At 46.8% G+C, this 24,164-nt stretch overlaps 1 protein-coding gene across 1 annotated transcript in view; it reads left to right on the top strand.

Annotated features, from left to right (window-relative positions):
- Positions 1-24,164, top strand: part of dnai1.2 (dynein, axonemal, intermediate chain 1, paralog 2) — a 24,749-nt gene extending 585 nt beyond the window's left edge. Inside the window, exons 4-20 of the mRNA XM_034533408.1 lie at positions 27-107; positions 242-368; positions 613-668; positions 754-900; positions 1,042-1,101; positions 1,208-1,336; positions 1,503-1,593; positions 1,677-1,794; positions 1,961-2,004; positions 2,112-2,359; positions 2,519-2,608; positions 2,826-2,913; positions 3,070-3,149; positions 5,527-5,675; positions 14,568-14,667; positions 19,926-20,111; positions 23,885-24,164. Coding sequence (XP_034389299.1) covers positions 27-107; positions 242-368; positions 613-668; positions 754-900; positions 1,042-1,101; positions 1,208-1,336; positions 1,503-1,593; positions 1,677-1,794; positions 1,961-2,004; positions 2,112-2,359; positions 2,519-2,608; positions 2,826-2,913; positions 3,070-3,149; positions 5,527-5,675; positions 14,568-14,667; positions 19,926-20,111; positions 23,885-23,986 — 1,896 coding nt within the window. The 3' untranslated portion in view covers positions 23,987-24,164. The remainder of the gene's footprint in view (positions 1-26; positions 108-241; positions 369-612; positions 669-753; positions 901-1,041; positions 1,102-1,207; positions 1,337-1,502; positions 1,594-1,676; positions 1,795-1,960; positions 2,005-2,111; positions 2,360-2,518; positions 2,609-2,825; positions 2,914-3,069; positions 3,150-5,526; positions 5,676-14,567; positions 14,668-19,925; positions 20,112-23,884) is intronic.

Below are 24,164 nucleotides of genomic sequence, written 5' to 3'. Positions count from 1 at the left end.
TGCTGTATCTATGACGTCATCATCAGGAGCTGAAAGAGGAAGTCACAAGGATCCTAACTGCAAACAACCCCCACGCTCCCCAAAACATTGTCCGCTACAGCTTCAAGGTAACACAGTTATCGCTCACTACAGATGCATCACCTTAATACTGAAGCACGTCATATTGAAGGCACCAATGTTTCTGTGTTCGATACCATGTGAGTGGTTCATTAATAACATTGTGGCTCATGTTGTTCCCCAGGAGCGGTCCTACATGACTACCAGCGTTGTGGATCAGATGTCGGTTCACTTTGTGTTGGAGGGCAGCCTCCTGCACCAGGACTCTGATGAGGCTCGTAGGCTGAGAGCCGAGGGGGATCTCCAGAAGGGTCAGGGCCTGCAGCCGGCTGCATTCTGTGTTTACACGTCACACTTATATCATTCTCCTCCATAACAACTGCACACTGTGGTGCAGTGTTTCCTCTCTGGTGTAGTACACAGCTGCTGCCACAAGGTGTCACTTTCAACATCTGTCATCAAATGTAAAACACGCCAAAGTTTACACAGAAAAGAGTGACGTGTTCATTTTCTCGACAGTCAAATTATGATTAAATATAATATCAATGTGTCCAGGGACATCAACAGTGGACACCGGAGCAGAACCGGATTACGGGAAACCGCAAACCCCGGTAAAAAGATGTTGTTGATCCACAGTCAGAGACCTGATGTGCAGAACAGAATGTGTTATTTTGAGCATTACTTGTCTTTCCACAGGCCACACCTGCAGAGGGAGGAGGGGAAGTGGATGAAGAGGACAGGCCGGACAGCGTGGCCTCCAAAGCGGACATGAAGGAGGCCAACGTCACCAACCAGTTCAACTTCAGCGAGAGGGCCTCGCAGACCCTCAACAACCCCCTCAGGGTAGGAAGGACCATCTCAACACCCAGCTTTTACTTCTCACATTTCAAAGAGGAACATTTTAATATTGGCGGGTATGAAAAACATAATATTGATGTGTATGATAACATATTAATCGCCTAGTCATTTTTTATATTCCTGCAGCAAAGAAGCTGCCAGACTGAACCTCCTCCACGCAGCACCTTCGGGGCCACTGCCAACCAGGTGCTGAGTGACTGATTACCGGTTCAAAGCGGTGCTTAGGCCCGGCTCGTTGCAGTGGATATATGCGCTCACATGGCTGACTGCAATAACCATATTCTCTTTGCAGTGGGAGATCTACGACGCCTATGCAGAGGAGCTGCAGAAACAAGAGAGAAATAAAGAAAAGCAGAAAGCTGCAACTTCGAAGAAAGAAAATGAGAAAAGCAAGAAGAAAACCCTGCTGATGGAAACTCAGGTAAAAAGAGTCCCATGTTCACTCCCTTTCCTCCCAGTTTGAACATGGATGTCATATTTGTATCTGAGCACAGTTACATCTGCTAACAATAACATTAAGATTCTTCACGTTGTTCACAGTAATGTGATATAGCTCTATCATTCACAAAGTATGTGTCGTGTTTCAGTTTCAGAACGATGACCTCACCAAAATGGGAGAGGTGGCCAAGATCCTTGAACGAATGGTCACTCAGAATATCTTTGATGACATAGCAAAAGGTATGTTCAGGTGCATCCGTCGAGTGGCACGCTCACGAACTGCAGTCTTTGATACTCAAGCTGCTCCTTTCATGCCTTTTTAGATTTCAAATACTTTGAGGATGCATCTGATGAGTTCAGGGACCAGAAGGGCACTCTCCTGCCCTTGTGGAAGTTTCAGTACGACCAAGCCAAAGGACTGTCTGTCACTGCCCTCTGCTGGTAGGTCGGTGTAACTGTCCTGTTAACTTCTAATGATGTTCAGTATTATTCTTTGAGGGAATTATGGAGTCGCTACTGCCCCAACTTTTAAAGATGTCCTTGATTGCATAGCTCGATGATCAGTGTTTGCATAATAAGGTGTGCACGTCATCTCTTCTGGCCACAGGAACAAGAAATACCAGGACCTCTTTGCTGTGGGAATGGGGTCGTGTAAGTACACAGGATAAAAAAAGTGCAACGTTATGTTAACATTTCGGAGACTATTTTAAAGTGTCCCTGTAACTGTTTTGATATTTGACCATTGCTCCTCCTCCCAGACGACTTCCGCCAGCAGGGCCGCGGCATGCTGGTGTTCTACTCATTGAAGAACTCGGCCTTCCCAGAGTACATCTACCCCACAGACTCGGGCGTCCTGTGCCTTCACATCCACGAGCAGCACTCCTACTTGGTGGCGGTGGGCTTCTACGACGGCTGCGTGGCGGTCTACAACTTGAAGAACGAGGGACTGGAGCCGATGTATGAAAGCACAGCTAAGACCGGCAAACACACGGACCCAGTCTGGCAGGTGAGAGGAGGCGATGGGAGGTCTGGGCGTGTGTTTAGTTCTAGTCACTCCGCCCTCGCATTATGTCTTTGTTTTACTCTGACGTTTTGCCATTTTGAGACTTGTCCCAACAGTTCTGATACCATGACCTTCTACCTGAATTTCTTCTTTATGACTCAGGTGTGCTGGCAGAACGATGACATGGACAATAACCACAATTTCTATTCTGTGTCATCTGATGGCCGAGTTGTGTCCTGGACACTCGTCAAGGTCAGCTGAAGCCTCATAGTTACTTATTCTCTCTGTAACCAAGGTCATTTTCTCTTGTTATCTCAGCATAATTCAAATACAATGACACTTTTGTGTGCACTCTGGACAAGTGTGCCCTTGTCACATTTGCAATAGTTCCTGTTTGTGTTTATACGTCATTTGAATGCGTGTGCATGAGACATGCACCCTGCATCACGGTGTGTTTGCACACTTGCAGAACGAGCTGGTCTTCACAGACATCATCACACTGTCGCTACAAGGTGGCTTCTCCGAGGGGCCAGAAGCTGCTCAGCCGCTTGGAATCGGTAAGACCTCCATTACTCCCAACGTCCTCTATGTAAGAATGTATGCAACTAGCATACTGTTTGAACTGCTGCTCCTCATGCACAGAGCTTTAAATGTCACACTGACACCAGATCAGTTTAGGCCCGTCCGTAATAGTGCGTGTCTCTGATCCGCAGCCTGTGGGACGTCGTTCGATTTCCACAAACACATCGACTATCTCTTCCTTGTTGGTACGGAGGAGGGGAAGATGCACAAGGTCTGTATCTACGATGCTGCTGTTCTTGATGCGGTCACTTCTATCAAAATAGTTGTTTAATAAATATGAATCACTTCATTGTCGTACTTTAAACTATCCAGTTTCATCCAGTGACATACTTTGTATCATTGTGTAACATTTCAATTTCAATTCAATTCAGTTTATTTTGTATAGCCCAATATCACAAATTACAAACTCCCCTCAGAGGGCTTTACAATCTGTACACATACGACATCCCTGACCTTTGACCTCACATCGGATCAGGAAAAACTCCCCAAAAATAACCTTTGACAGGGAAAAAAGGGAAGAAACCTTCAGGAGAGCAACAGAGGAGGATCCCTCTCCCCGGATGGACAGATGAATAGATGTCATGTGACCAGATGAACAGAGTTACAGAGTTACATAAACACATTACATGAATATGACAATGTATGAATGGAACTCCAATCCATGAAACAGAAGGAGGTAGAGAGGAGGGGGGGCGGGGCATCAGCAGGGCCAATGGGAGGCCGGCTCACCAGCATCAGACACCTCCAGGTCCAATGGACCCTATGAGACGTGAAGTCACAACGACTCCGGGGAGGAAGCAGAGTTAATAAGGTGCAATGGAGATATGTAAATTCATCCATAAGGAGAGAGAGAAGAGGAGAGAGGTGCTCAGTGTATCCTAAAACATCCCCCAGCAGCCTATAAGCCTATAGCAGCATATCAAGGGGCTGGACCAGGGCAAACCTGATTCAGCCCTAACTATAAGCACTATTAAAGAGGAAAGTCTTAAGTCTATTCTTGAATGAGGTGACTGTGTCTGCCTCCCGGACTGAAAGTGGAAGCTGGTTCCATAAAAGAGGAGCTTGATAACTGAAGGCTCTGGCTCCCATCCTACTTTTTAGGACTCTAGGAACCACAAGAAGCCCCACATTTAGTGAGCAGCTCTCTAGTGGGGCAATATGGTACTACAAGCTCCTTAAGATATGATGGTGCATCACCAATCAAGGCTTTGTAGGTGAGGAGAAGAATTTTAAATGTGATTCTTGATTTTACAGGGAGTCAGTGCAGAGCAGCTAATACAGGAGTCATGTGATCTCTTTTCTTAGTTTTTGTGAGTACACGAGCTGCAGCATTCTGGATCAACTGGAGGGATTTAAGAGACTTATTAGAGCAGCCTGATAATAAGGAGTTGTAGATGAACACACAGGTAGCCATTGATATTAGAGAGACAATCAGATACCATGTGCTTGTATTAATGTTGATGAGGCATTGGAATACATTTAAGGCTGCGTCTGAAATACTTTGATGTTTACTATCGTTCAACCTACTATTGTAGGAATAATTCATATGTGTATCTTGTGAGAATCATGAAGGGTGAACTGGTCTTAAACCTTCACTTTTTAAAGTGTTTTAGACGTTAAAGAGCTGTCCGCCCACTTGTGTTGCGAACTTTCTCGTCTCCATCAGTGATGTTGATGCTGGCTTCGTGTCCAGTGCACTTGACCCGTCTATGAACAGTCAAAGAAGAGTTGTTGTTTTGATATGACATATATTGCCTGTATACTTTAACAGCTGTTGTATTGCCTTGTTCGTGGCTTTGTGCCTTCAACACAATTAAAGGAGATGTCAGGGACACACACCACGTGAAATGTACATCCCCCTCCTCGCAGACATATAGGTGCACACACACACACACACACATGATGGAATGTGTTCCGTCTGTCACCTCAAGGGTCGGTGGCACAGGAGCCCCGGGAGAGGCCGGATTAGGACTCAATCAAACTGTCGGTGTTTGGAAGTGCAACAGCGGTTTTATTTTTCATAGTCCAGTTAATGTGCTCGATGTAACTCCGCTGCTGTTTTGGTGCTTTTGGGAAAATCAATTCTGTCGATTGCAAACAAACTGGAAATGTATCGGGCAACTAAACACTGAAGCCCAGAAGCTGCGTTCCTCTCTTTGGGTTTAAAGTGCCTTGTATATTTGACCTCTCGCCGTTCTCCAATCAGCAACGACACGCAAGACTCTTTTTCATGTGCTCGGATACATAAAACACTCTAAAGAAATATTGAAATCAAGTTCTCCTAAGAGTTCCTTACGAAATTAAGTTAAAAGTTATGTCTGTTTACTATTCGTGAAGACTTCTACTCAGCTTCTAAAAATAGTTTTTTAATGATTTCTGAAGCACTGGAGGTTCCTTTCTCACGTCATAGTGACGTCTAGTTGGGTCTCTGTTTGTCTTTTATTCCCACACAGTGTTTCTTTACTAACCGTACTATATAAACACAAAACAACGCTATCACATAGTATTTTTTAGGGCAATTTGAGGAACAAAATGTGAAAGTCTGTGTTTATACCATGAACTTTTGCCTTGATGCCTTTATCCTCTAGTGCTCCAAAACCTACTCCAGCCAGTTCTTGGAGACATATGATGCCCACAGCATGGCAGTGGATGCTATCAAGTGGAACCACTTCCACCCCAAGGTGTTCATCTCTTGCAGTTCAGACTGGACCGTCAAGATCTGGGACCATACCATCAAGTAAGAGAACCAAGTGAAACGTGCAGCTCCTGTAGATTCGCCGCTTCTCCATCTGAGACTTTTCCATCTAATCTTATAGCGAATAACCGCTATAAGATTATTCTATCATGTCCATATCTTATTTTTCCAGTTGTACATTATAAGACCGTGTCCATGACCAACACGTTGTGGTTCGTGTTGGAAACATTAAGTTCATTGAGTAAAGTCGCCCTATCAAACACAACTGGACGTGCTGACCGGTGGGAAGCTGTTGGTGATTCTCTTCAATTGGCTGGTTGTCTGGAGCATTGACAGAGGAGTGAGACGTATGACTGTCTCTATTAACTCTAATTGGCTGGTTGTACATTGAAAGAGTGAGACGTGTGACTGTCTCTATTCACTCTAATTACCTGGTTGTGCATTGAAAGAGTGAGACGTGTGACTGTTTCTCTATTAACTCTAATTGGCTGGTTGTACATTGAAAGAGTGAGACGTGTGACTGTCTCTATTCACTCTAATTACCTGGTTGTGCATTGAAAGAGTGAGACGTGTGACTGTTTCTCTATTAACTCTAATTGTGCATTGAAAGAGTGAGACGTATGACTGTCTCTATTAACTCTAATTGGCTAGTTGTCTGGAGCATTGACAGAGGAGTGAGACGTGTGACTGTCTCTATTAACTCTAATTGGCTGGTTGTGCATTGAAAGAGTGAGACATGTGACTGTGTCTCTATTCACTCTAATTACCTGGTTGTGCATTGAAAGAGTGAGACGTGTGACTGTTTCTCTATTAACTCTAATTGTGCATTGAAAGAGTGAGACGTGTGACTGTGTCTCTAACTCTAATTGTGCATTGAAAGAGTGAGACGTGTGACTGCCTCTATTAACTCCAATTACCTGGTTGTGCATTAAAAGAGTGAGACGTGTGACTGTTTCTCTATTAACTCTAATTGTGCATTGAAAGAGTGAGACGTGTGACTGCCTCTATTAACTCCAATTACCTGGTTGTGCATTGAAAGAGTGAGACGTGTGACTGTTTCTCTATTAACTCTAATTGTGCATTGAAAGAGTGAGACGTGTGACTGTCTCTATTAACTCTAATTGGCTGGTTGTGCATTGAAAGAGTGAGACGTGTGACTGTCTCTATTAGCTCTAATTACCTGGTTGTGCATTGAAAGAGTGAGACGTATGACTGTCTCTATTAACTCTAATTGGCTAGTTGTCTGGAGCATTGGCAGAGGAGTGAGTCGTGTGACTGTCTCTATTAACTCTAATTGGCTGGTTGTACATTGAAAGAGTGAGACGTGTGACTGTGTCTCTATTCACTCTAATTGTGCATTGAAAGAGTGAGACGTGTGACTGTGTCTCTATTAACTCTAATTGGCTGGTTGTGCATTGAAAGAGTGAGACGTGTGACTGTCTCTATTAACTCTAATTGTGTATTGAAAGAGTGAGACGTATGACTGTCTCTATTAACTCTAATTGGCTAGTTGTCTGGAGCATTGACAGAGGAGTGAGACGTGTGACTGTCTCTATTAACTCTAATTGGCTGGTTGTGCATTGAAAGAGTGAGACGTGTGACTGTGTCTCTATTCACTCTAATTACCTGGTTGTGCATTGAAAGAGTGAGACGTGTAACTGTTTCTCTATTAACTCTAATTGTGCATTGAAAGAGTAAGACGTGTGACTGTGTCTCTATTAACTCTAATTGTGCATTGAAAGAGTGAGACGTGTGACTGCCTCTATTAACTCCAATTACCTGGTTGTGCATTGAAAGAGTGAGACGTGTGACTGTTTCTCTATTAACTCTAATTGTGCATTGAAAGAGTGAGACGTGTGACTGCCTCTATTAACTCCAATTACCTGGTTGTGCATTGAAAGAGTGAGACGTGTGACTGTTTCTCTATTAACTCTAATTGTGCATTGAAAGAGTGAGACGTGTGACTGTTTCTCTATTAACTCTAATTGGCTGGTTGTGCATTGAAAGAGTGAGACGTGTGACTGTCTCTATTAGCTCTAATTACCTGGTTGTGCATTGAAAGAGTGAGATGTATGACTGTCTCTATTAACTCTAATTGGCAAGTTGTCTGGAGCATTGGCAGAGGAGTGAGTCGTGTGACTGTCTCTATTAACTCTAATTGGCTGGTTGTACATTGAAAGAGTGAGACGTGTGACTGTGTCTCTATTCACTCTAATTACCTGGTTGTGCATTGAAAGAGTGAGACGTGTGACTGTTTCTCTATTAACTCTAATTGTGCATTGAAAGAGTGAGACGTATGACTGTCTCTATTAACTCTAATTGGCTAGTTGTCTGGAGCATTGACAGAGGAGTGAGACGTGTGACTGTCTCTATTAACTCTAATTGGCTGGTTGTGCATTGAAAGAGTGAGACATGTGACTGTGTCTCTATTCACTCTAATTACCTGGTTGTGCATTGAAAGAGTGAGACGTGTGACTGTTTCTCTATTAACTCTAATTGTGCATTGAAAGAGTGAGACGTGTGACTGTGTCTCTAACTCTAATTGTGCATTGAAAGAGTGAGACGTGTGACTGCCTCTATTAACTCCAATTACCTGGTTGTGCATTAAAAGAGTGAGACGTGTGACTGTTTCTCTATTAACTCTAATTGTGCATTGAAAGAGTGAGACGTGTGACTGCCTCTATTAACTCCAATTACCTGGTTGTGCATTGAAAGAGTGAGACGTGTGACTGTTTCTCTATTAACTCTAATTGTGCATTGAAAGAGTGAGACGTGTGACTGTCTCTATTAACTCTAATTGGCTGGTTGTGCATTGAAAGAGTGAGACGTGTGACTGTCTCTATTAGCTCTAATTACCTGGTTGTGCATTGAAAGAGTGAGACGTATGACTGTCTCTATTAACTCTAATTGGCTAGTTGTCTGGAGCATTGGCAGAGGAGTGAGTCGTGTGACTGTCTCTATTAACTCTAATTGGCTGGTTGTACATTGAAAGAGTGAGACGTGTGACTGTGTCTCTATTCACTCTAATTGTGCATTGAAAGAGTGAGACGTGTGACTGTGTCTCTATTAACTCTAATTGGCTGGTTGTGCATTGAAAGAGTGAGACGTGTGACTGTCTCTATTAACTCTAATTGTGTATTGAAAGAGTGAGACGTATGACTGTCTCTATTAACTCTAATTGGCTAGTTGTCTGGAGCATTGACAGAGGAGTGAGACGTGTGACTGTCTCTATTAACTCTAATTGGCTGGTTGTGCATTGAAAGAGTGAGACGTGTGACTGTGTCTCTATTCACTCTAATTACCTGGTTGTGCATTGAAAGAGTGAGACGTGTAACTGTTTCTCTATTAACTCTAATTGTGCATTGAAAGAGTAAGACGTGTGACTGTGTCTCTATTAACTCTAATTGTGCATTGAAAGAGTGAGACGTGTGACTGCCTCTATTAACTCCAATTACCTGGTTGTGCATTGAAAGAGTGAGACGTGTGACTGTTTCTCTATTAACTCTAATTGTGCATTGAAAGAGTGAGACGTGTGACTGCCTCTATTAACTCCAATTACCTGGTTGTGCATTGAAAGAGTGAGACGTGTGACTGTTTCTCTATTAACTCTAATTGTGCATTGAAAGAGTGAGACGTGTGACTGTTTCTCTATTAACTCTAATTGGCTGGTTGTGCATTGAAAGAGTGAGACGTGTGACTGTCTCTATTAGCTCTAATTACCTGGTTGTGCATTGAAAGAGTGAGATGTATGACTGTCTCTATTAACTCTAATTGGCAAGTTGTCTGGAGCATTGGCAGAGGAGTGAGTCGTGTGACTGTCTCTATTAACTCTAATTGGCTGGTTGTACATTGAAAGAGTGAGACGTGTGACTGTGTCTCTATTCACTCTAATTACCTGGTTGTGCATTGAAAGAGTGAGACGTGTGACTGTTTCTCTATTAACTCTAATTGTGCATTGAAAGAGTGAGACGTGTGACTGTGTCTCTATTAACTCTAATTGGCTGGTTGTGCATTGAAAGAGTGAGACGTGTGACTGTCTCTATAATAATAATAATAATAATACATTTTATTTGTATTGCACTTTATATTTTAACAATCTCAAAGTGCTACAGAGCAGAAAATTTAAATAAATTTAAAAGCAGAGCCTATAAAGGATATTTTAGCAGTAAGCTTTCTTAAAAAGGTGAGTTTTCAGGTCACGTTTAAAAGCCTCTGCAGTCTGTGGGGCCCTCAGATGGTCGGGGAGCTGCAGAGGAAAAGGCCCGATCGCCCATAGTGCGGAGCTTGGTTCTGGGGACTTGGAGGGTGTATTTGGTTGCAGAACGGAGGGTGAATGAGGAGGTCTGGAGGGTGAGTAGTTCTTTTAGGTATTGGGGGGCATGTCCGTGAATGCACTGATGAGTGATGAGGGAGAGCTTATACTCAATTCTGAGTGGGATGGGGAGCCAGTGTAATGATTTCAGAACGGGGGTGATGTGGTCGTATTTGCAGACTCTTAACAGGATCCTGGCAGCGCTGTTCTGAATATGTTGCAGTCTCTGGATGTTCCTGTTAGAGATTCCGATGAGGAGAGCATTACAGTAATCCAGTCTGGACGAGACAAAGGCGTGGACAAGCTTCTCTGCATCTGTCAGGGTGAGTGTTGGATGGAGTTGGGCGATGTTCCTGAGGTGATAGAAAGCTGTCTTGGTGTTTGATGTGGGTGTCAAAAGTGAGCTTGGGGTCCATTTTAACACCTAGGTTGGTGACGGATGTGGAAAGAGGGACGTTTTGACTGGAGAAGGTGATACAGGTGATGGTGGAAGAGCGGAGCTGATGTGGTGTGCCAACTAGGATGGCTTCTGTTTTTGAACTGTTTAGCTGAAGAAAATTGAGTTTCATTCACGCCTCTATGTCCTTCAGGCAGGTGGTGAATGTGGCTATAGAGTGTAAAGCAGAAGAAGTGGGGGTTGTCCTCCTATAGAGCTGTGTGTCATCAGCATAGCAGTGATAGGATACCCCATGCCTGCTGATTATATTACCCATGGGAAGCAGATAGAGGGTGAAGAGAGTGGGGCCCAGCACTGAGCCCTGAGGGACACCGCAGGTGACCTTGTGGGTGTATGATTTTGCTTTGCCCAGGGTAACATATTCCGTTCGGTCGGACAGATATGAGGTGAACCAGTTATGTATTTTATCAGAGAGTCCAATGGTGTATTTCAGACGGTGAAGGAGGATGTTGTGGTCAACTGTATCAAAAGCAGCTGTTAGGTCCAGGAGGATGAGTAGAGATGGGGAACCGGTATCTGCTGCCATCATGAGGTCATTGGTGACCCTGACCAAGGCTGTTTCAGTGCTATGGCCAGGGCGGAAACCAGACTGAAACTTCTCAAAAAGGTTATTGTCTTTGAGGTGATCGTGAAGTTGTGCTGCAACTGTTTTTTCCAGAACTTTGAACAGAAATGGAAGATTTGAAATGGGCCTGTAGTTGGAGAAAACTTCTCGATCCAGGGTGTTTTTTTTTAGTAGTGGTCTGATGACAGCAGGTTTTAATGCAGATGGGATATGGCTGGTCAGGAGGTTGGCTTTGTGTTTTTGATCATATCCTCCACTTCCTCCTGTGTGACAATGGAGAAGGAGCAAATAGGCTGGGCAAACTCAGATGGTGGGTCTGTGGTTGTGAGAGGCAGGACAGCAGTGGCAGAGAGGTGTGAACGGATGTTTTCAACTTTTTGTCAGAAAAAAGTGATGTGCATATTGCACCTATCCTCAGTGGCCTCAGGATGGACAAGTGAAGGCGGTTTGAGAAGATGATTTACAGTAGAGAAAAGTTGTTTAGAGTTTCCGGGGCTGTTGTTGATAATGGTGGAATAAAACTTGGACTGTGCATCTCTCAGAGCTTCTGCATAGGCCTTCCTGTGCTCTCTATATGCCTGTTTGTGACCAGTCAGTCCAGAAGCCTTGAGCCGCCGCTCGATGACACGCCCAGCAGCCTTCATATTGTGCAGCTCGCAGGTGTACCAGGGTGCTGAGCGCGAGAAGGAGACTGACCTGGATTTTATGGGGCCGTGAATATCCAGAAGTGCTCAGGGACTGGTTGGAGGAATCCACTAAGTCAGTGCCAAAGAGGAAGTCGGTAGAGCCAGAGGAGAGAAGTTGAAGGTCCAGAGCCAGGGCATCCATGTTAATGTTTTTCAGATTTCTGAAATGTATCTGCCGCATGGGTTTGGTGTGGGGAGAAGAGAAGGGCAACTCCATTGATATTATTTTGTGGTCAGACACACCAAGATCATAAAACAGTAGGTTGGTGATGGGGGCGGAGATTGTGATGACCAGGTCGAGTGTGTGTCCCCTTGGGTGTGTGGGGACATCAACATGTTGTTGTAGGTTGAGGGAGTCCAGTAGCTGAAGGAAATCAGCAACGTAGTGGCATGAAGGGGTGTCGACATGAATGTTTAAATCTCCCAGGATTATGGTATTTGCAGATGTAGTGCAGAGCGTTGTGAGGAGATCAGACATTTCCGGGATAAAAGTGGAGTTGGGTTTAGGGGGCCGGTAGATGAGGAGAACAGTCATGGGAAAGGGGGGCTTACATTTAAATGCAAGACACTCACAAGATGTTGTTGTGGGCAGCGGGATGGGGGACAGCTCCAGGTCCTGTCGGTGGATGACTGCTAGGCCACCACCACGGCCAGTGCTGCGTGCTGCCTCCAGGTAACTGTAACCGGGGGGACAGGCTTCATTGAGGGCAGAGTAAACCTCTGGCTGATGCCAGGTTTCAGTTAGGCACATTAAGTCCAGTCCTTTCTCCCTGATGTGTTCTTCAATCAGGGTGGATTTATTGCTGATGGATTGAGCATTGAATAGTTCGATTTTGACCAATGAATGTGGGATGAATCTCTGTATAGGTCGCAGAACACTGAAATCTGCTCCATGAATTTCATCCAACCCAGTGCGCCGGGATCTCGACCATAGAGACGGGATGTTTATAGCAGAGCAGCTCGGCTGGTTAATTAATTTTCGACCGGAGCCTCTGTGAATGTAACGAGGGCGGCGTAGAAGACCAAGCTCGTTGACGATGAGGATGTTGAGTCCAGGAGTAGTTGCGGGTTTTAGTTGGCGGAGTTGTGAGAGAGAATAGCAGAAAGCCATGCTGACCAACGAAGGATGTTGCCTAGCCACGCTAGCTGCTAGCCCGAATGCCTCTCGGTGGAAACCAAAGTTTAAAGTCTCAGATGGAGAAGCGGCGAACAAACTACGCCAGCGTTCTCTCCGATCCGATTGTTGATGAAGACGCCAACATTGAACCTCTCCTCCCCCGTTGCGGTGTCAAATGAATAGAAGATCTCCTCCACTTCTTTGTTGACGTACCGTGTCGCGTAGAGCACGCCACAGGCCATGAAGGTGTTGGTCACCCCCTGCTTGTAGACCGAGGTGTGCCAGGTTTGTTACATGCGTGTGTGTTAACTCTAATTGGCTAGTTGTCTGGTGCATTGACAGAGGAGTGAGACGTGTGACTGTCTCTATTAACTCTAATTGGCAAGTTGTCTGGAGCATTGGCAGAGGAGTGAGTCGTGTGACTGTCTCTATTAACTCTAATTGGCTGGTTGTGCATTGAAAGAGTGAGACGTGTGACTGTCTCTATTAACTCTAATTGGCTGGTTGTGCATTGAAAGAGGAGTGAGACCTGTGACTGGTTATACTCGTTAAGACTCCACTTCTTTTGCAAATGTGTGAATATGTATGAGTGTTTGTAATTGGCTGGTTGTCTGGTGCATTTGTTACACCCCTAAAAGGGGGGATAAATAATCACGAGAGTGATTTGGTGTCTTTTCGTCAGCAAGGCTTTACTTTTGACTTTTGTACAACACAATTATTTATATACATACATATATCGCTAAACACAAAATAGCTTGATCTCTGTGAATCAGGAGGAAAAGATCGCGATTTTCCCAGAGGTATGTGGGCGGAGACTAAAGCAATCGATCTCAGACTCAAGATCCAGACTGCTATGTAGATCTGTTATCTCTTTACACTATTATATTAACTTGCACAATAAAGAACGAAATAAATAATGTAAGAACAACACCATAGTCAACACCGTAGTCTTCTAAACACCTATCATGTCATGTATGAACAATCACAATCAAGCACAACAGACCATGACATCTCCCTACACTCTGCTCAAGAGTGCACGCATTCCAACCTGTCACACATTGACAGAGGAGTGAGACGTGTGACTGTGTTTCTATTAACTCTAATTGGCTGGTAGTGCATTGAAAGAGTGAGACGTGTGACTGTGTCTCTACTAACTCTAATTGGCTGGTAGTGCATTGAAAGAGTGAGACGTGTGACTGTGTCTCTATTAACTATAATTGCATGGTTGTCTGGTGCATTGAAAGAGGAGTGAGACCTGTGACTGGTTATACTCGTTAAGACTCCACTTCTTTTGAAAATGTGTGAATATGTATGAGTGTATGCATTTAATTAAGTAAATAGTGGAGCTATTGAGAAACAAAGAGCCACTACACTATACATCATAGTTGTGTGTATTTAACATTCACAAAGCCCTAATTATGCATTCTTCATAACACATTTCAACGTTGCTCCATGTGGACGTGTTCTTCTGAGCTTATGGTGGACATACTGGTGTCCCACTACTCCCACTAACAGGCCCAGAAGGCCGGCTCAGGTGTGAGTTTCTACCTCGGTAAATAAAACACCATTAACAACAAACTGAGAGTGCAAATTGCTTCTTCTGTGTTACCTCTTGAAATATAACTGCATTTATTTATTTCACAGACACACACACACACCACTGAACCCCCAGACCTTTGACCTTAAGAATGAAGGTCACAGTTGTTTATCGGTGCAGAATCAGACAGATGGATGTTTCTCTGACTTTAGAGATGAGCAGCAGTTGATCCTGGGTGACATTGGATGTGTGTGTTTCAGCACGCCCATGTTCACCTTTGACCTGAATGCAGCGGTCGGGGATGTGGCCTGGTCTCCGTACTCCTCCACCGTGTTCGCTGCCGTCACAACGGATGGAACAGTAAGTGAACTGAACTCACCTTCTGCAGCTCGACGTGTTGCCTTCAGACTCGATGTTAGATGTATTAACAACCTCTCTTCATTGATAAGGGTTTTACTTTTATACTTGAAGAAAGCTACACTGTCTACGTGCAATACAGAACCAGTGTCGGATTAGAGGACAGGACTCCTTATTAAATATCTGTATAAAAAAAAACATATGCTGAGGTGTAAAGATGACACTGTCTCTCCATCTCAGATGACTAATGAGGGAATAAAGTGTCAGGATGAAATAATGAGAAGTCCTGCTCATCCTCCAAGGATTGGTCCACAAATCCATATCTGCTCTCCTTAGCTCCTCTTGACCTTCTGCACATGGACTGCTCCACATTTATAATACCTGCATCACCTCAGATGTTTAGATCCAGCAGCATCAACCCAAAGCAATAAAAATTGCCTGTCATGTGACAATGTAATACTTTCATTATTATTATTTCCTCCTATGAATCGCCACCTTAACGTGGTGGAGGAGTTTGAGTGGCTCAGTGATCCTGGGAGCTATGTTGTCCGGGGCATCAGCCCCTGGTAGGGTCTCCCAAGGCAAACAGGCGGGAGACCTGGGCGGGCCGATCGCCGGCGGCATAGACTAGCTCTAGGGACGTGGAATGTCACCTCACTAGCGGGGAAAGAGCCGGAGCTGGTGCGGGAGGTGGAGCGGTACCAGCTAGATATAGTTGGGCTCACCTCCACGCACAGCATGGGCTCTGGAACCAAGCTCCTGGAGAAGGGTTGGACTTTGTCCTTTTCTGGAGTTGCCCAGGGTGAGAGGTGCCGGGCGGGAGTGGGGATACTCACGAGCCCCCGGCTGAGCGCCGCTGTGTTGGAGTTTTCCGAACGAGAGGGTCGCCTCCCTGCGCCTACGGGTTGTGGGGAGCTCTGACTGTTGTTTGTGCTTATGCACCGAACAGCATTTCGGAGTATCCGGCCTTCTTGGAGTCGGTGGGAGGGGTCCTGGAAAGGGCGCCGCCTGCCGACTCCATAGTTCTCCTGGGAGACTTCAACGCTCACGTGGGCAATGACAGAGAAACCTGGCGGGGGTGATTGGGAGGAACGGCTTGCCCGATCTGAACCCGAATGGTGTTTTGTTGTTGGACTTCTGTGCTAGCCACAGTTTGTCCATAACAAACACCATGTTCGAACATAAGGTGGCTCATAAGTGTACCTGGTACCAGAACACCTTAGGCCGGAGATCAATGATCGACTTTGTAATCGTATCATCTGATCTGCGGCCGTATGTCTTGGACACTCGGGTGGATGAGATCCGCCCTGAGATGCTGAAAGCGCTGGACATTGTTGGGCTGTCTTGGTTGACATGCCTTTTCAGTGTCGCATGGGGGTCGGGAACAGTGCCCATGGACTGGCAGACCGGGGTGGTGGTTCCCATCTTCAAGAAGGGGGACCGGAGAGTGTGCTCGAACTATCGTGGTATCACACTGCTCAGCCTCCCGGGAAAAGCTTATGCCAGGGTGCTGGAGAGGAGGCTCCGACCGCTTGTCGAACCTCAGATTCAGGACGAACAGTGCGGATTCCGTCCCGGTCGTGGAACAGTGGACCAGCTCTTTACCCTCGCAAGATTACTGGAGGGGTCCTGGGAGTTTGCCCAACCAGTTTACATGTGCTTTGTAGACCTGGAGAAGGCTTTCGACCGGGTCCCTCGGGGGTTTTTGTGGGGGGTGCTGCGGGAGTATGGGGTGCCGGACCCGTTGGCACGGGCCATCCGGTCTCTGTACGCCTGCAGTAGGAGCTGTGTTCGTCTCCTTGGTAGTAAGTCAGACACGTTCCCGGTGGGTGTTGGCCTCTGCCAGGGCTGCTCTTTATCACCGGTCCTGTTCGTGACCTTCATGGACAGGATATCTAGGCGCAGCCAGGGGGCGGAGAGGATCCGGTTCGGGAGTCTCGGGATCGCCTCTCTGCTGTTCGCGGATGATGTGGTCCTGTTTGCCTCCTCGGACCGTGACCTCCAGCATTCACTGGGGCGTTTTGCAGCCGAGTGCGAAGCGGCAGGGATGAGAGTTAGCACCTCCAAATCTGAGGCCATGGTGCTCTGCCGGAAACCGGCGGATTGCTCCCTCCAGGTGGGGACAAACTGCCTACCCCAAGCGAAGGAGTTCAAGTATCTCGGGGTCTTGTTCACGAGTGAGGGTAAGGTGGAGCGGGAGATCGACAGGCGGATCGGTGCGGCTGCAGCAGTAAAACAGGCGCTGTACCGGTCCGTCTTGGTGAAGAGGGAGCTGAGCCGGAAGGCAAAGCTCTCCATTTACTGGTCGGTCTACGTTCCAACCCTCACCTATGGTCACGAACTCTGGGTCGTGACCGAAAGAACGAGATCTCGGATACAAGCGGCCGAAATGAGCTTCCTCCGTAGGGTGGCCGGGCTCAGCCTTAGAGATAGGGTAAGGAGCTCGGACATCAGGGGGGAGCTTGGAGTCGAGTCGCTGCTCCTTCGTGTCGAAAGGAGTCAGCTGAGGTGGTTCGGGCATCTAGTCAGGATGCCTCCTGGACGCCTCCCATTAGAGCTTTTCCGGGCACGTCCAACTGGTAGGAGGCCCCGGGGAAGACCGAGGACACGCTGGAGGGATTATATCTCCCGGCTGGCCTTGGAACGCCTCAGGATCTCCCAGAATGAGCTGGAAAGTGTTGCGGGTGAGAGGGAAGCCTGGGTCGGCCTGCTGAACCTGCTGCCACCGCGACCCGACCCCGGATAAGCGGCTGATAATGGATGGATGGATGGATTATTATTAGATAATTTCTAGATAATTTCTAAAGACACTGCAGGTAAAGATGGAGTAATAGAGGTCACAGAAAGGCAAACCCTGTAGATGAGGACTGGTTTATGTGGTGTTGGTACACATAGGCAGTGTGAACCCTCACACTGCCTCTCTGTGGGAAGAGCAGTGGTCTGAATGCACTTATAGGCTGTGATCCGGTTCCTTAATAATGCTTATTATTCATATGCACAGACAAACACAGGGCGGCTGTGGCTCAGCGGGAGAGCGGGTCGTCCTCGGGCCCCCGGCTGCTCGTCCACATGTCCAAGTGTGGACTGTCAAGATGCTGAAGGGCAGACAGCTCCAGAGGGCTGAGTCATCGGGGTTTGAGTGCATTAGTTTCATCTGATGGGCAGGTGGCACTTTTCATGGCAGCCTCTGTGTGAATGTTGACATGCACGCTATAAATGGAAGTCCATTCCCCATTTATACACAAGTGCACACTCATTGAATGACTGGGAACACCTTCTTTGCAGCAGATGGCCGGTCTGCGTCCTGCAGGCTGGTGCTCCATCAGGCTGGTGCTCCATCAGGCTGGTGCTCCATCAAGCTGGTGCTCCATCAGACTGGTGCTCTATCAGACTAGTGCTCCATCAAGCTGGTGCTCCATCAGACTACTGCTCCATGAAGCTGGTTCTCCATCAGGCTGGTGCTCCATCAGACTGGTGCTCCATGAAGCTGGTGCTCCATCAGACTGGTGCTCTATGAAGCTGGTGCTTCATCAGGCTGGTGCTCCATCAGGCTGGTGCTTCATCAGGCTGGTGCTTCATCAGGCTGGTGCTCCATCAGGCTGGTGCTCTATGAAGCTGGTGCTCCATCAGGCTGGTGCTTCATCAGGCTGGTGCTCCATCAGGCTGGTGCTCTATGAAGCTGGTGCTCCATCAGGCTGGTGCTTCATCAGGCTGGTGCTTCATCAGACTGGTGCTCCATCATGCTGGTGCTCCATCAGGCTGGTGCTCCATCAGGCTGGTGCTTCATCAGGCTGGTGCTCCATCAGGCTGGTGCTCTATGAAGCTGGTGCTCCATCAGGCTGGTGCTTCATCAGGCTGGTGCTCCATCGGGCTGGTGCTTCATCAGGCTGGTGCTCCATCAGGCTGGTGCTTCATCAGGCTGGTGCTTCATCAGGCTGGTGCTCCATCAGGCTAGTGCTCCATCAAGCTGGTGCTCCATCAGACTACTGCTCCATGAAGCTGGTGCTCCATCAGGCTGGTGCTCCATCAGACTGGTGTTCTATCAGACTAGTGCTCCATCAAGCTGGTGCTCCATCAGACTACTGCTCCATGAAGCTGGTGCTCCATCAGGCTGGTGCTTCATCAGGCTGGTGCTCCATCAGGCTGGTGCTCTATGAAGCTGGTGCTCCATCAGGCTGGTGCTTCATCAGGCTGGTGCTTCATCAGACTGGTGCTCCATCATGCTGGGGCTCCATCATGCTGGTGCTCCATCAGGCTGGTGCTTCATCAGGCTGGTGCTCCATCATGCTGGTGCTCCATCAGGCTGGTGCTTCATCAGGCTGGTGCTTCATCAGACTGGTGCTCCATCATGCTGGTGCTCCATCAGGCTGGTGCTTCATCAGACTGGTGCTCCATCATGCTGGTGCTCCATCAGGCTGGTGCTTCATCAGGCTGGTGCTTCATCAGGCTGGTGCTTCATCAGGCTGGTGCTCCATCAGGCTGGTGCTCTATGAAGCTGGTGCTCTATGAAGCTGGTGCTCCATCAGGCTGGTGCTCCATCAAGCTGGTGCTCCATCAGACTGGTGCTCTATCAGACTAGTGCTCCATCAAGCTGGTGCTCCATCAGACTACTGCTCCATGAAGCTGGTTCTCCATCAGGCTGGTGCTCCATCAGACTGGTGCTCCATGAAGCTGGTGCTCCATCAGACTGGTGCTCTATGAAGCTGGTGCTCCATCAGGCTGGTGCTCCATCAGGCTGGTCCTCCATCAGACTGGTGCTTCATCAGGCTGGTGCTCCATCAGACTGGTGCTCTATCAGACTAGTGCTCCATCAAGCTGGTGCTCCATCAGGCTGGTGCTTCATCAGGCTGGTGCTCCATCAGACTGGTGCTCTATCAGACTAGTGCTCCATCAAGCTGGTGCTCCATCAGGCTGGTGCTCCATCAGACTGGTGCTCCATGAAGCTGGTGCTCCATCAGACTGGTGCTTCATCAGGCTGGTGCTCCATCAGACTGGTGCTCCATCAGGCTGGTGCTTCATCAGGCTGGTGCTCCATCAGGCTGGTGCTCCATCAGGCTGGTGCTCCATCAGGCTCTGTCTCACACAAACAAGATATAACCTTCACTCTGCAGACATTCTGTCCGTCCTGCAGCATAAATAACGGTTAAACCTTCAGTCGGTGTTAGTGCTGAAGCAAATCTCAGATCAACAGGTCAGAATTATTAAAAGAAATATGATTAATAAACAACACGTTTATTCTTTTGATCACTCATCTTTTTCAGGTTCATGTCTTTGACCTCAACGTCAACAAATATGAGGCCATCTGCCAGCAGCCGGTGGTGGCCAAGAAGAAGACCAAGCTGACCCACGTTGAGTTCAATCCCATCCACCCCATCCTAATCGTGGGTGACGATCGAGGTTCTGTCAGGAGCTTCAAGCTCTCCCCGAACCTGCGCAAGAAGCCCAAGGTAACACTCCAAAGGAATTACAGGAGAGATCATTCCCATCACACTGGTTTGAACTCATTGACTCCTAAACTATGCCTTAAGCCTACCTATAAGTGGTCAAACTAAATATATCATGCTTTCAAATGCAGCTTCTGTTCTTCTCTTGCGGCTTCCTCTCAATAATGAGGCTCTAAGGCCCATAAGAATGGAGCTGATAACATTACAAAAGTACTACCACGTCTTCTGCATTTGAATGGCCTGTTGTGTTCTTGTCCCCGCTTTGGATGTTCACAGCCAGGTGGATGGGTGGTGTCATAGACATGGGTTAGATGGGCCTGCTACACCTACATGGTGCACAAGGTTGCACAGGGTGCAGAGGGTTATCACGTACTCGATCACCGATACGAAAAAAAGCAGACGCACTGACCCCTATTCACAGTAATAATTATGAAAGGACTTAAGGTGGAAGTGAGGTGATGTAGTAGAGCGATAACATGATGGATGTATAAAGAGACTGGAGGCAGCGCCCCTTTCATTCCTATGAAAGTAGTTCAGTGACACATGAAGAAGAAATAAGTTCTACCATCACGGAGCCCATAGAACAAGCTTCCTTTGGCCCCGCCTCCCGGCCCTCGGTCCAGCCTCAGTCTCAGGCTCATTCACATGAACGGTGGAAGGAAGATAACTCTGGAATCGACTATTACTGCGTTTACCAGTTTTAAGACATATTTCACACCAGAAACTATCCGCTGGGTTCCCGACGTCTCCCAATGTTAGTCTAGAGGAAAGAGCTTAGGCCCCGATGTGGAATGTGATCAAAGCCTGGTCCTCTTCCTGGAGGCAGGTCAGTGGCGATGGGTCAAACATTCACAGGACTTTCACCTGGTAGACGATTGTTTGAGTCATGTGGGAAACCAGAAGTCACTTCCTTTAGTGATTACTTATCACTTGATAGTGATGAGCGCCCATGAAACCAGCTGATAACATTCACAATGGGGGGTTCTTTCACCCCACATGCCCTCCACATGCCTTCTTGTAAAGGATCTGTCTGCCCTCCTGTCTTATTGTTCCACATCAGTGGTCTCGAGCTGAGGTCACCAGATGACAGTGAGATGAAGGCCCCGGTTCTCCTCCTCCTCGGCAGCTCATTATCAGAGACACTAATCACCGGTTACTCTCCCCCTTGTTCATTTAGGCCAGTTAACAATCAGCCACAGACGAGTCGTTGTAGGCTTGTTAGAACTGGAAGGAGAAGCAAAACATAAATTGTCATGTATTAGACATTTTACAGAAATAATCCTGAAGAAAAGCAAGTTGTAGCTATACAGTGAAACTAAACTCCACATTCCTCCGTTCACAAGTGATGAGTCCCTGAAGGCGCCTGGTTAATGAGCTGTGGAGTAACACGGCGCTCCCACTAAGGAGGAAACCTCACAACACTTTACCCAGAACACTCCAGCCTTCTGTGTTCCTGTGCTGCTCATGTCAACTAGAATATCTAATGACCAGGGCAATGCACATTTATTTCACAACACTATAGTGTGATGTCTTGAGAGGTCGGGATCGGCTTGTGAGGCGTGGGTGCACAAATCAGGACGACAAGCAGTGGTTGCTAACTCAAAATTCTGTATTTAGAAAAGGATAAACTTAACTCCGGCAGAAAAGCCGTACACAAAACAAACATAAGTATTCTTTAGTTTTCTTCTGGTTCTTTGTCTTCAACGTAACATAAAACACTCTCTTTCATCTCCTCTGCTCCTCTCCCTCATGCCAGCCCCTTCAGGGCAATCAGCCCGCTCTCTTTCAGCTGGGCGACAGCCTTGGCTCCGCCTTCCCTGCTGACTATAGGAATTGTAGTTCATTACCCAGCTGCCATGATGAGTTGTAGTCTCTGCTGCAACCACTGGGAGTGGATGTATATCCCATTAATGACACTTCCTGTCATGACATCACAATATATATATATATATATATATATATATATATATACTGCAACACGCATGAAGAAGTCTCATTCACCCACTCACATGAACCCAGTTTGGATGAGCATATCAACACTTACACACACACACACACACACACACACACACACACACACACACACACATCCAGTGGTACCTCATTAGCGACCTCAGACTAGGTGTAATTGTATCGTTAAGCACCGCAGACAGCGGTCAGCCTTTTGGAACGCAGTGTGGCCAATATGCATCAGGCATCAACTACCACTGCAAATATTAGTAGTATTATTAGTAATACTCTAAAGCCCTCTAAAACGTGCACAGTGGGCATGGTGGCCCAATATACTCAACACATTGGCACAGTGGCCTGTCAATCAAAACTGTGGCATTACAGAGTGTGTGTTGAAGGCTAGAAAATGAGGTTTTACTGCTGCAAGCCAGCAAGGAATTTAGAAAATAAATCATAACACATGTTCATCTTGACATCTTGAGAGAAGATGATTAGTTGTATCATTCATAAGCGCTGCTTTGTGCCCGGACAGCCTTTCTCTCCATAGAGCTTCATAGAGATATTATGTTTCATCTGATGCTCAGCTGTCTGCATCAACCCACTCGCTGCCTCCATGTCAGACTTCAAACAATACCGATATACAGTCTGTCACCCATCATTTGTTCTAGTGTGGAGGTGTCGGTCACACTGTAACACTTCTATACTTACATCAATAACAATGACGTTATGTGTGTGATTGTTAATATACAATAGTTTGATTTAATGGTAAAAGGTGCACAGACAACAAAAGAAGCCAGTAGTGTTGTGCTGGTTATTGTTTATTCCATTATGTCAACCTTGCACTTAAAAATATACATATGAAATATATGTTAGTATGCATACTGGTAGTTTTAACCCTCATTCTTCAATGCAAAAATACCACACACACAATAAATGATTAGTTTGCATAGCATTCATTATGGGATGTCATTGTAGGAAAAGCACACGTATATCTAATAACTTTAGTGACGGCTCCATTCCATTCAGGCCGTCCTGGTGTTGTGTGTATGAGTGTGTGTATGAGTGTCATGAGTGTGTGTGTCCCTCCACAGCTAATCTCGCATTCGTCAAAATATTATGGGATGCCAGTTCTGGGTGCATTCTCAAGGATCTCTTTAAACTGCCATTGGTGGCGTGCTGACGCCTCACTCGCTGCTTTTAACTGGTGCGTCAGGCCGCTAGCGGAGCCACACAGCTGTGTGCAGCGCCGCCTCTCCGCCACTAGAGGAGCCACACAGCTGTGTGCAGCGCCGCCTCTCCGCCACTAGAGGAGCCACACAGCTGTGTGCAGCGCCGCCTCTCCGCCACTAGAGGAGCCACACAGCTGTGTGCAGCTCTGCCTCTAACACGACACAGCAGTATAGTCAGACACACATGGCAGAGATCTACGCTGCAGTTCATGCTCTTAGTTACATCTGCACAAAGTCACACTGTCTGTGTGGAAGTGGTTCAGGACACAGGAACACAGGAAGTTCCCTGACGTCCCTCCTGCAGTAAAAGAGGAGCAATGTGGAGCTGGATCTCTTCAGTGGTTGTGCTTCTCAATGCACAGTGTTTAATATGTCAATATAGAATAACAACACACCAACTGGAAGATATCATTTTAATGTGCAATGGAGTCCTGTAGCTTCATGTCTTTAAAGAACATCACAATATGGTGGAAAGAAATTACTAAATGTGTTTGTGTGTGTGTGTGTGTGTGTGTGTGTGTGTGGTGTGTGTGTGTGGTGTGTGTGTGTGTGTGTGTGTGTGCGCATGCATGCGTGCGTGCGTGTGTGTGTGTGTAGGTCAAGAAGGGTCAGGAGCAGCCGAAGAATCCAGAAGTGGAAGTAGCCAAGATGGAGAAGCTCCTGAGTCTGCTGAGGGAACCCGAGCTGGGCCCAGCTTAGCTTAGCGGGGCCCCCAAGGCCTCTGAGGCCCTCAACACAGCAACATGGAACAATCTTCCTTCTCCTCCATTGAAAACAACAACATGTCTTCTGCTCAGTGTAACAGTAAACAACATCAACTTAAAAGAAAAAATGTGTCTATATCTTTATTAAAATCTTTTTTTGTCTGATCACTCTC

The sequence above is a fragment of the Cyclopterus lumpus genome, chromosome 5 (genome assembly GCF_009769545.1).
Source record: "Cyclopterus lumpus isolate fCycLum1 chromosome 5, fCycLum1.pri, whole genome shotgun sequence".
In the NCBI taxonomy this organism is placed as follows: Eukaryota; Metazoa; Chordata; class Actinopteri; order Perciformes; family Cyclopteridae; genus Cyclopterus; species Cyclopterus lumpus.
This window is presented reverse-complemented; position numbering and strand designations above follow the sequence as displayed.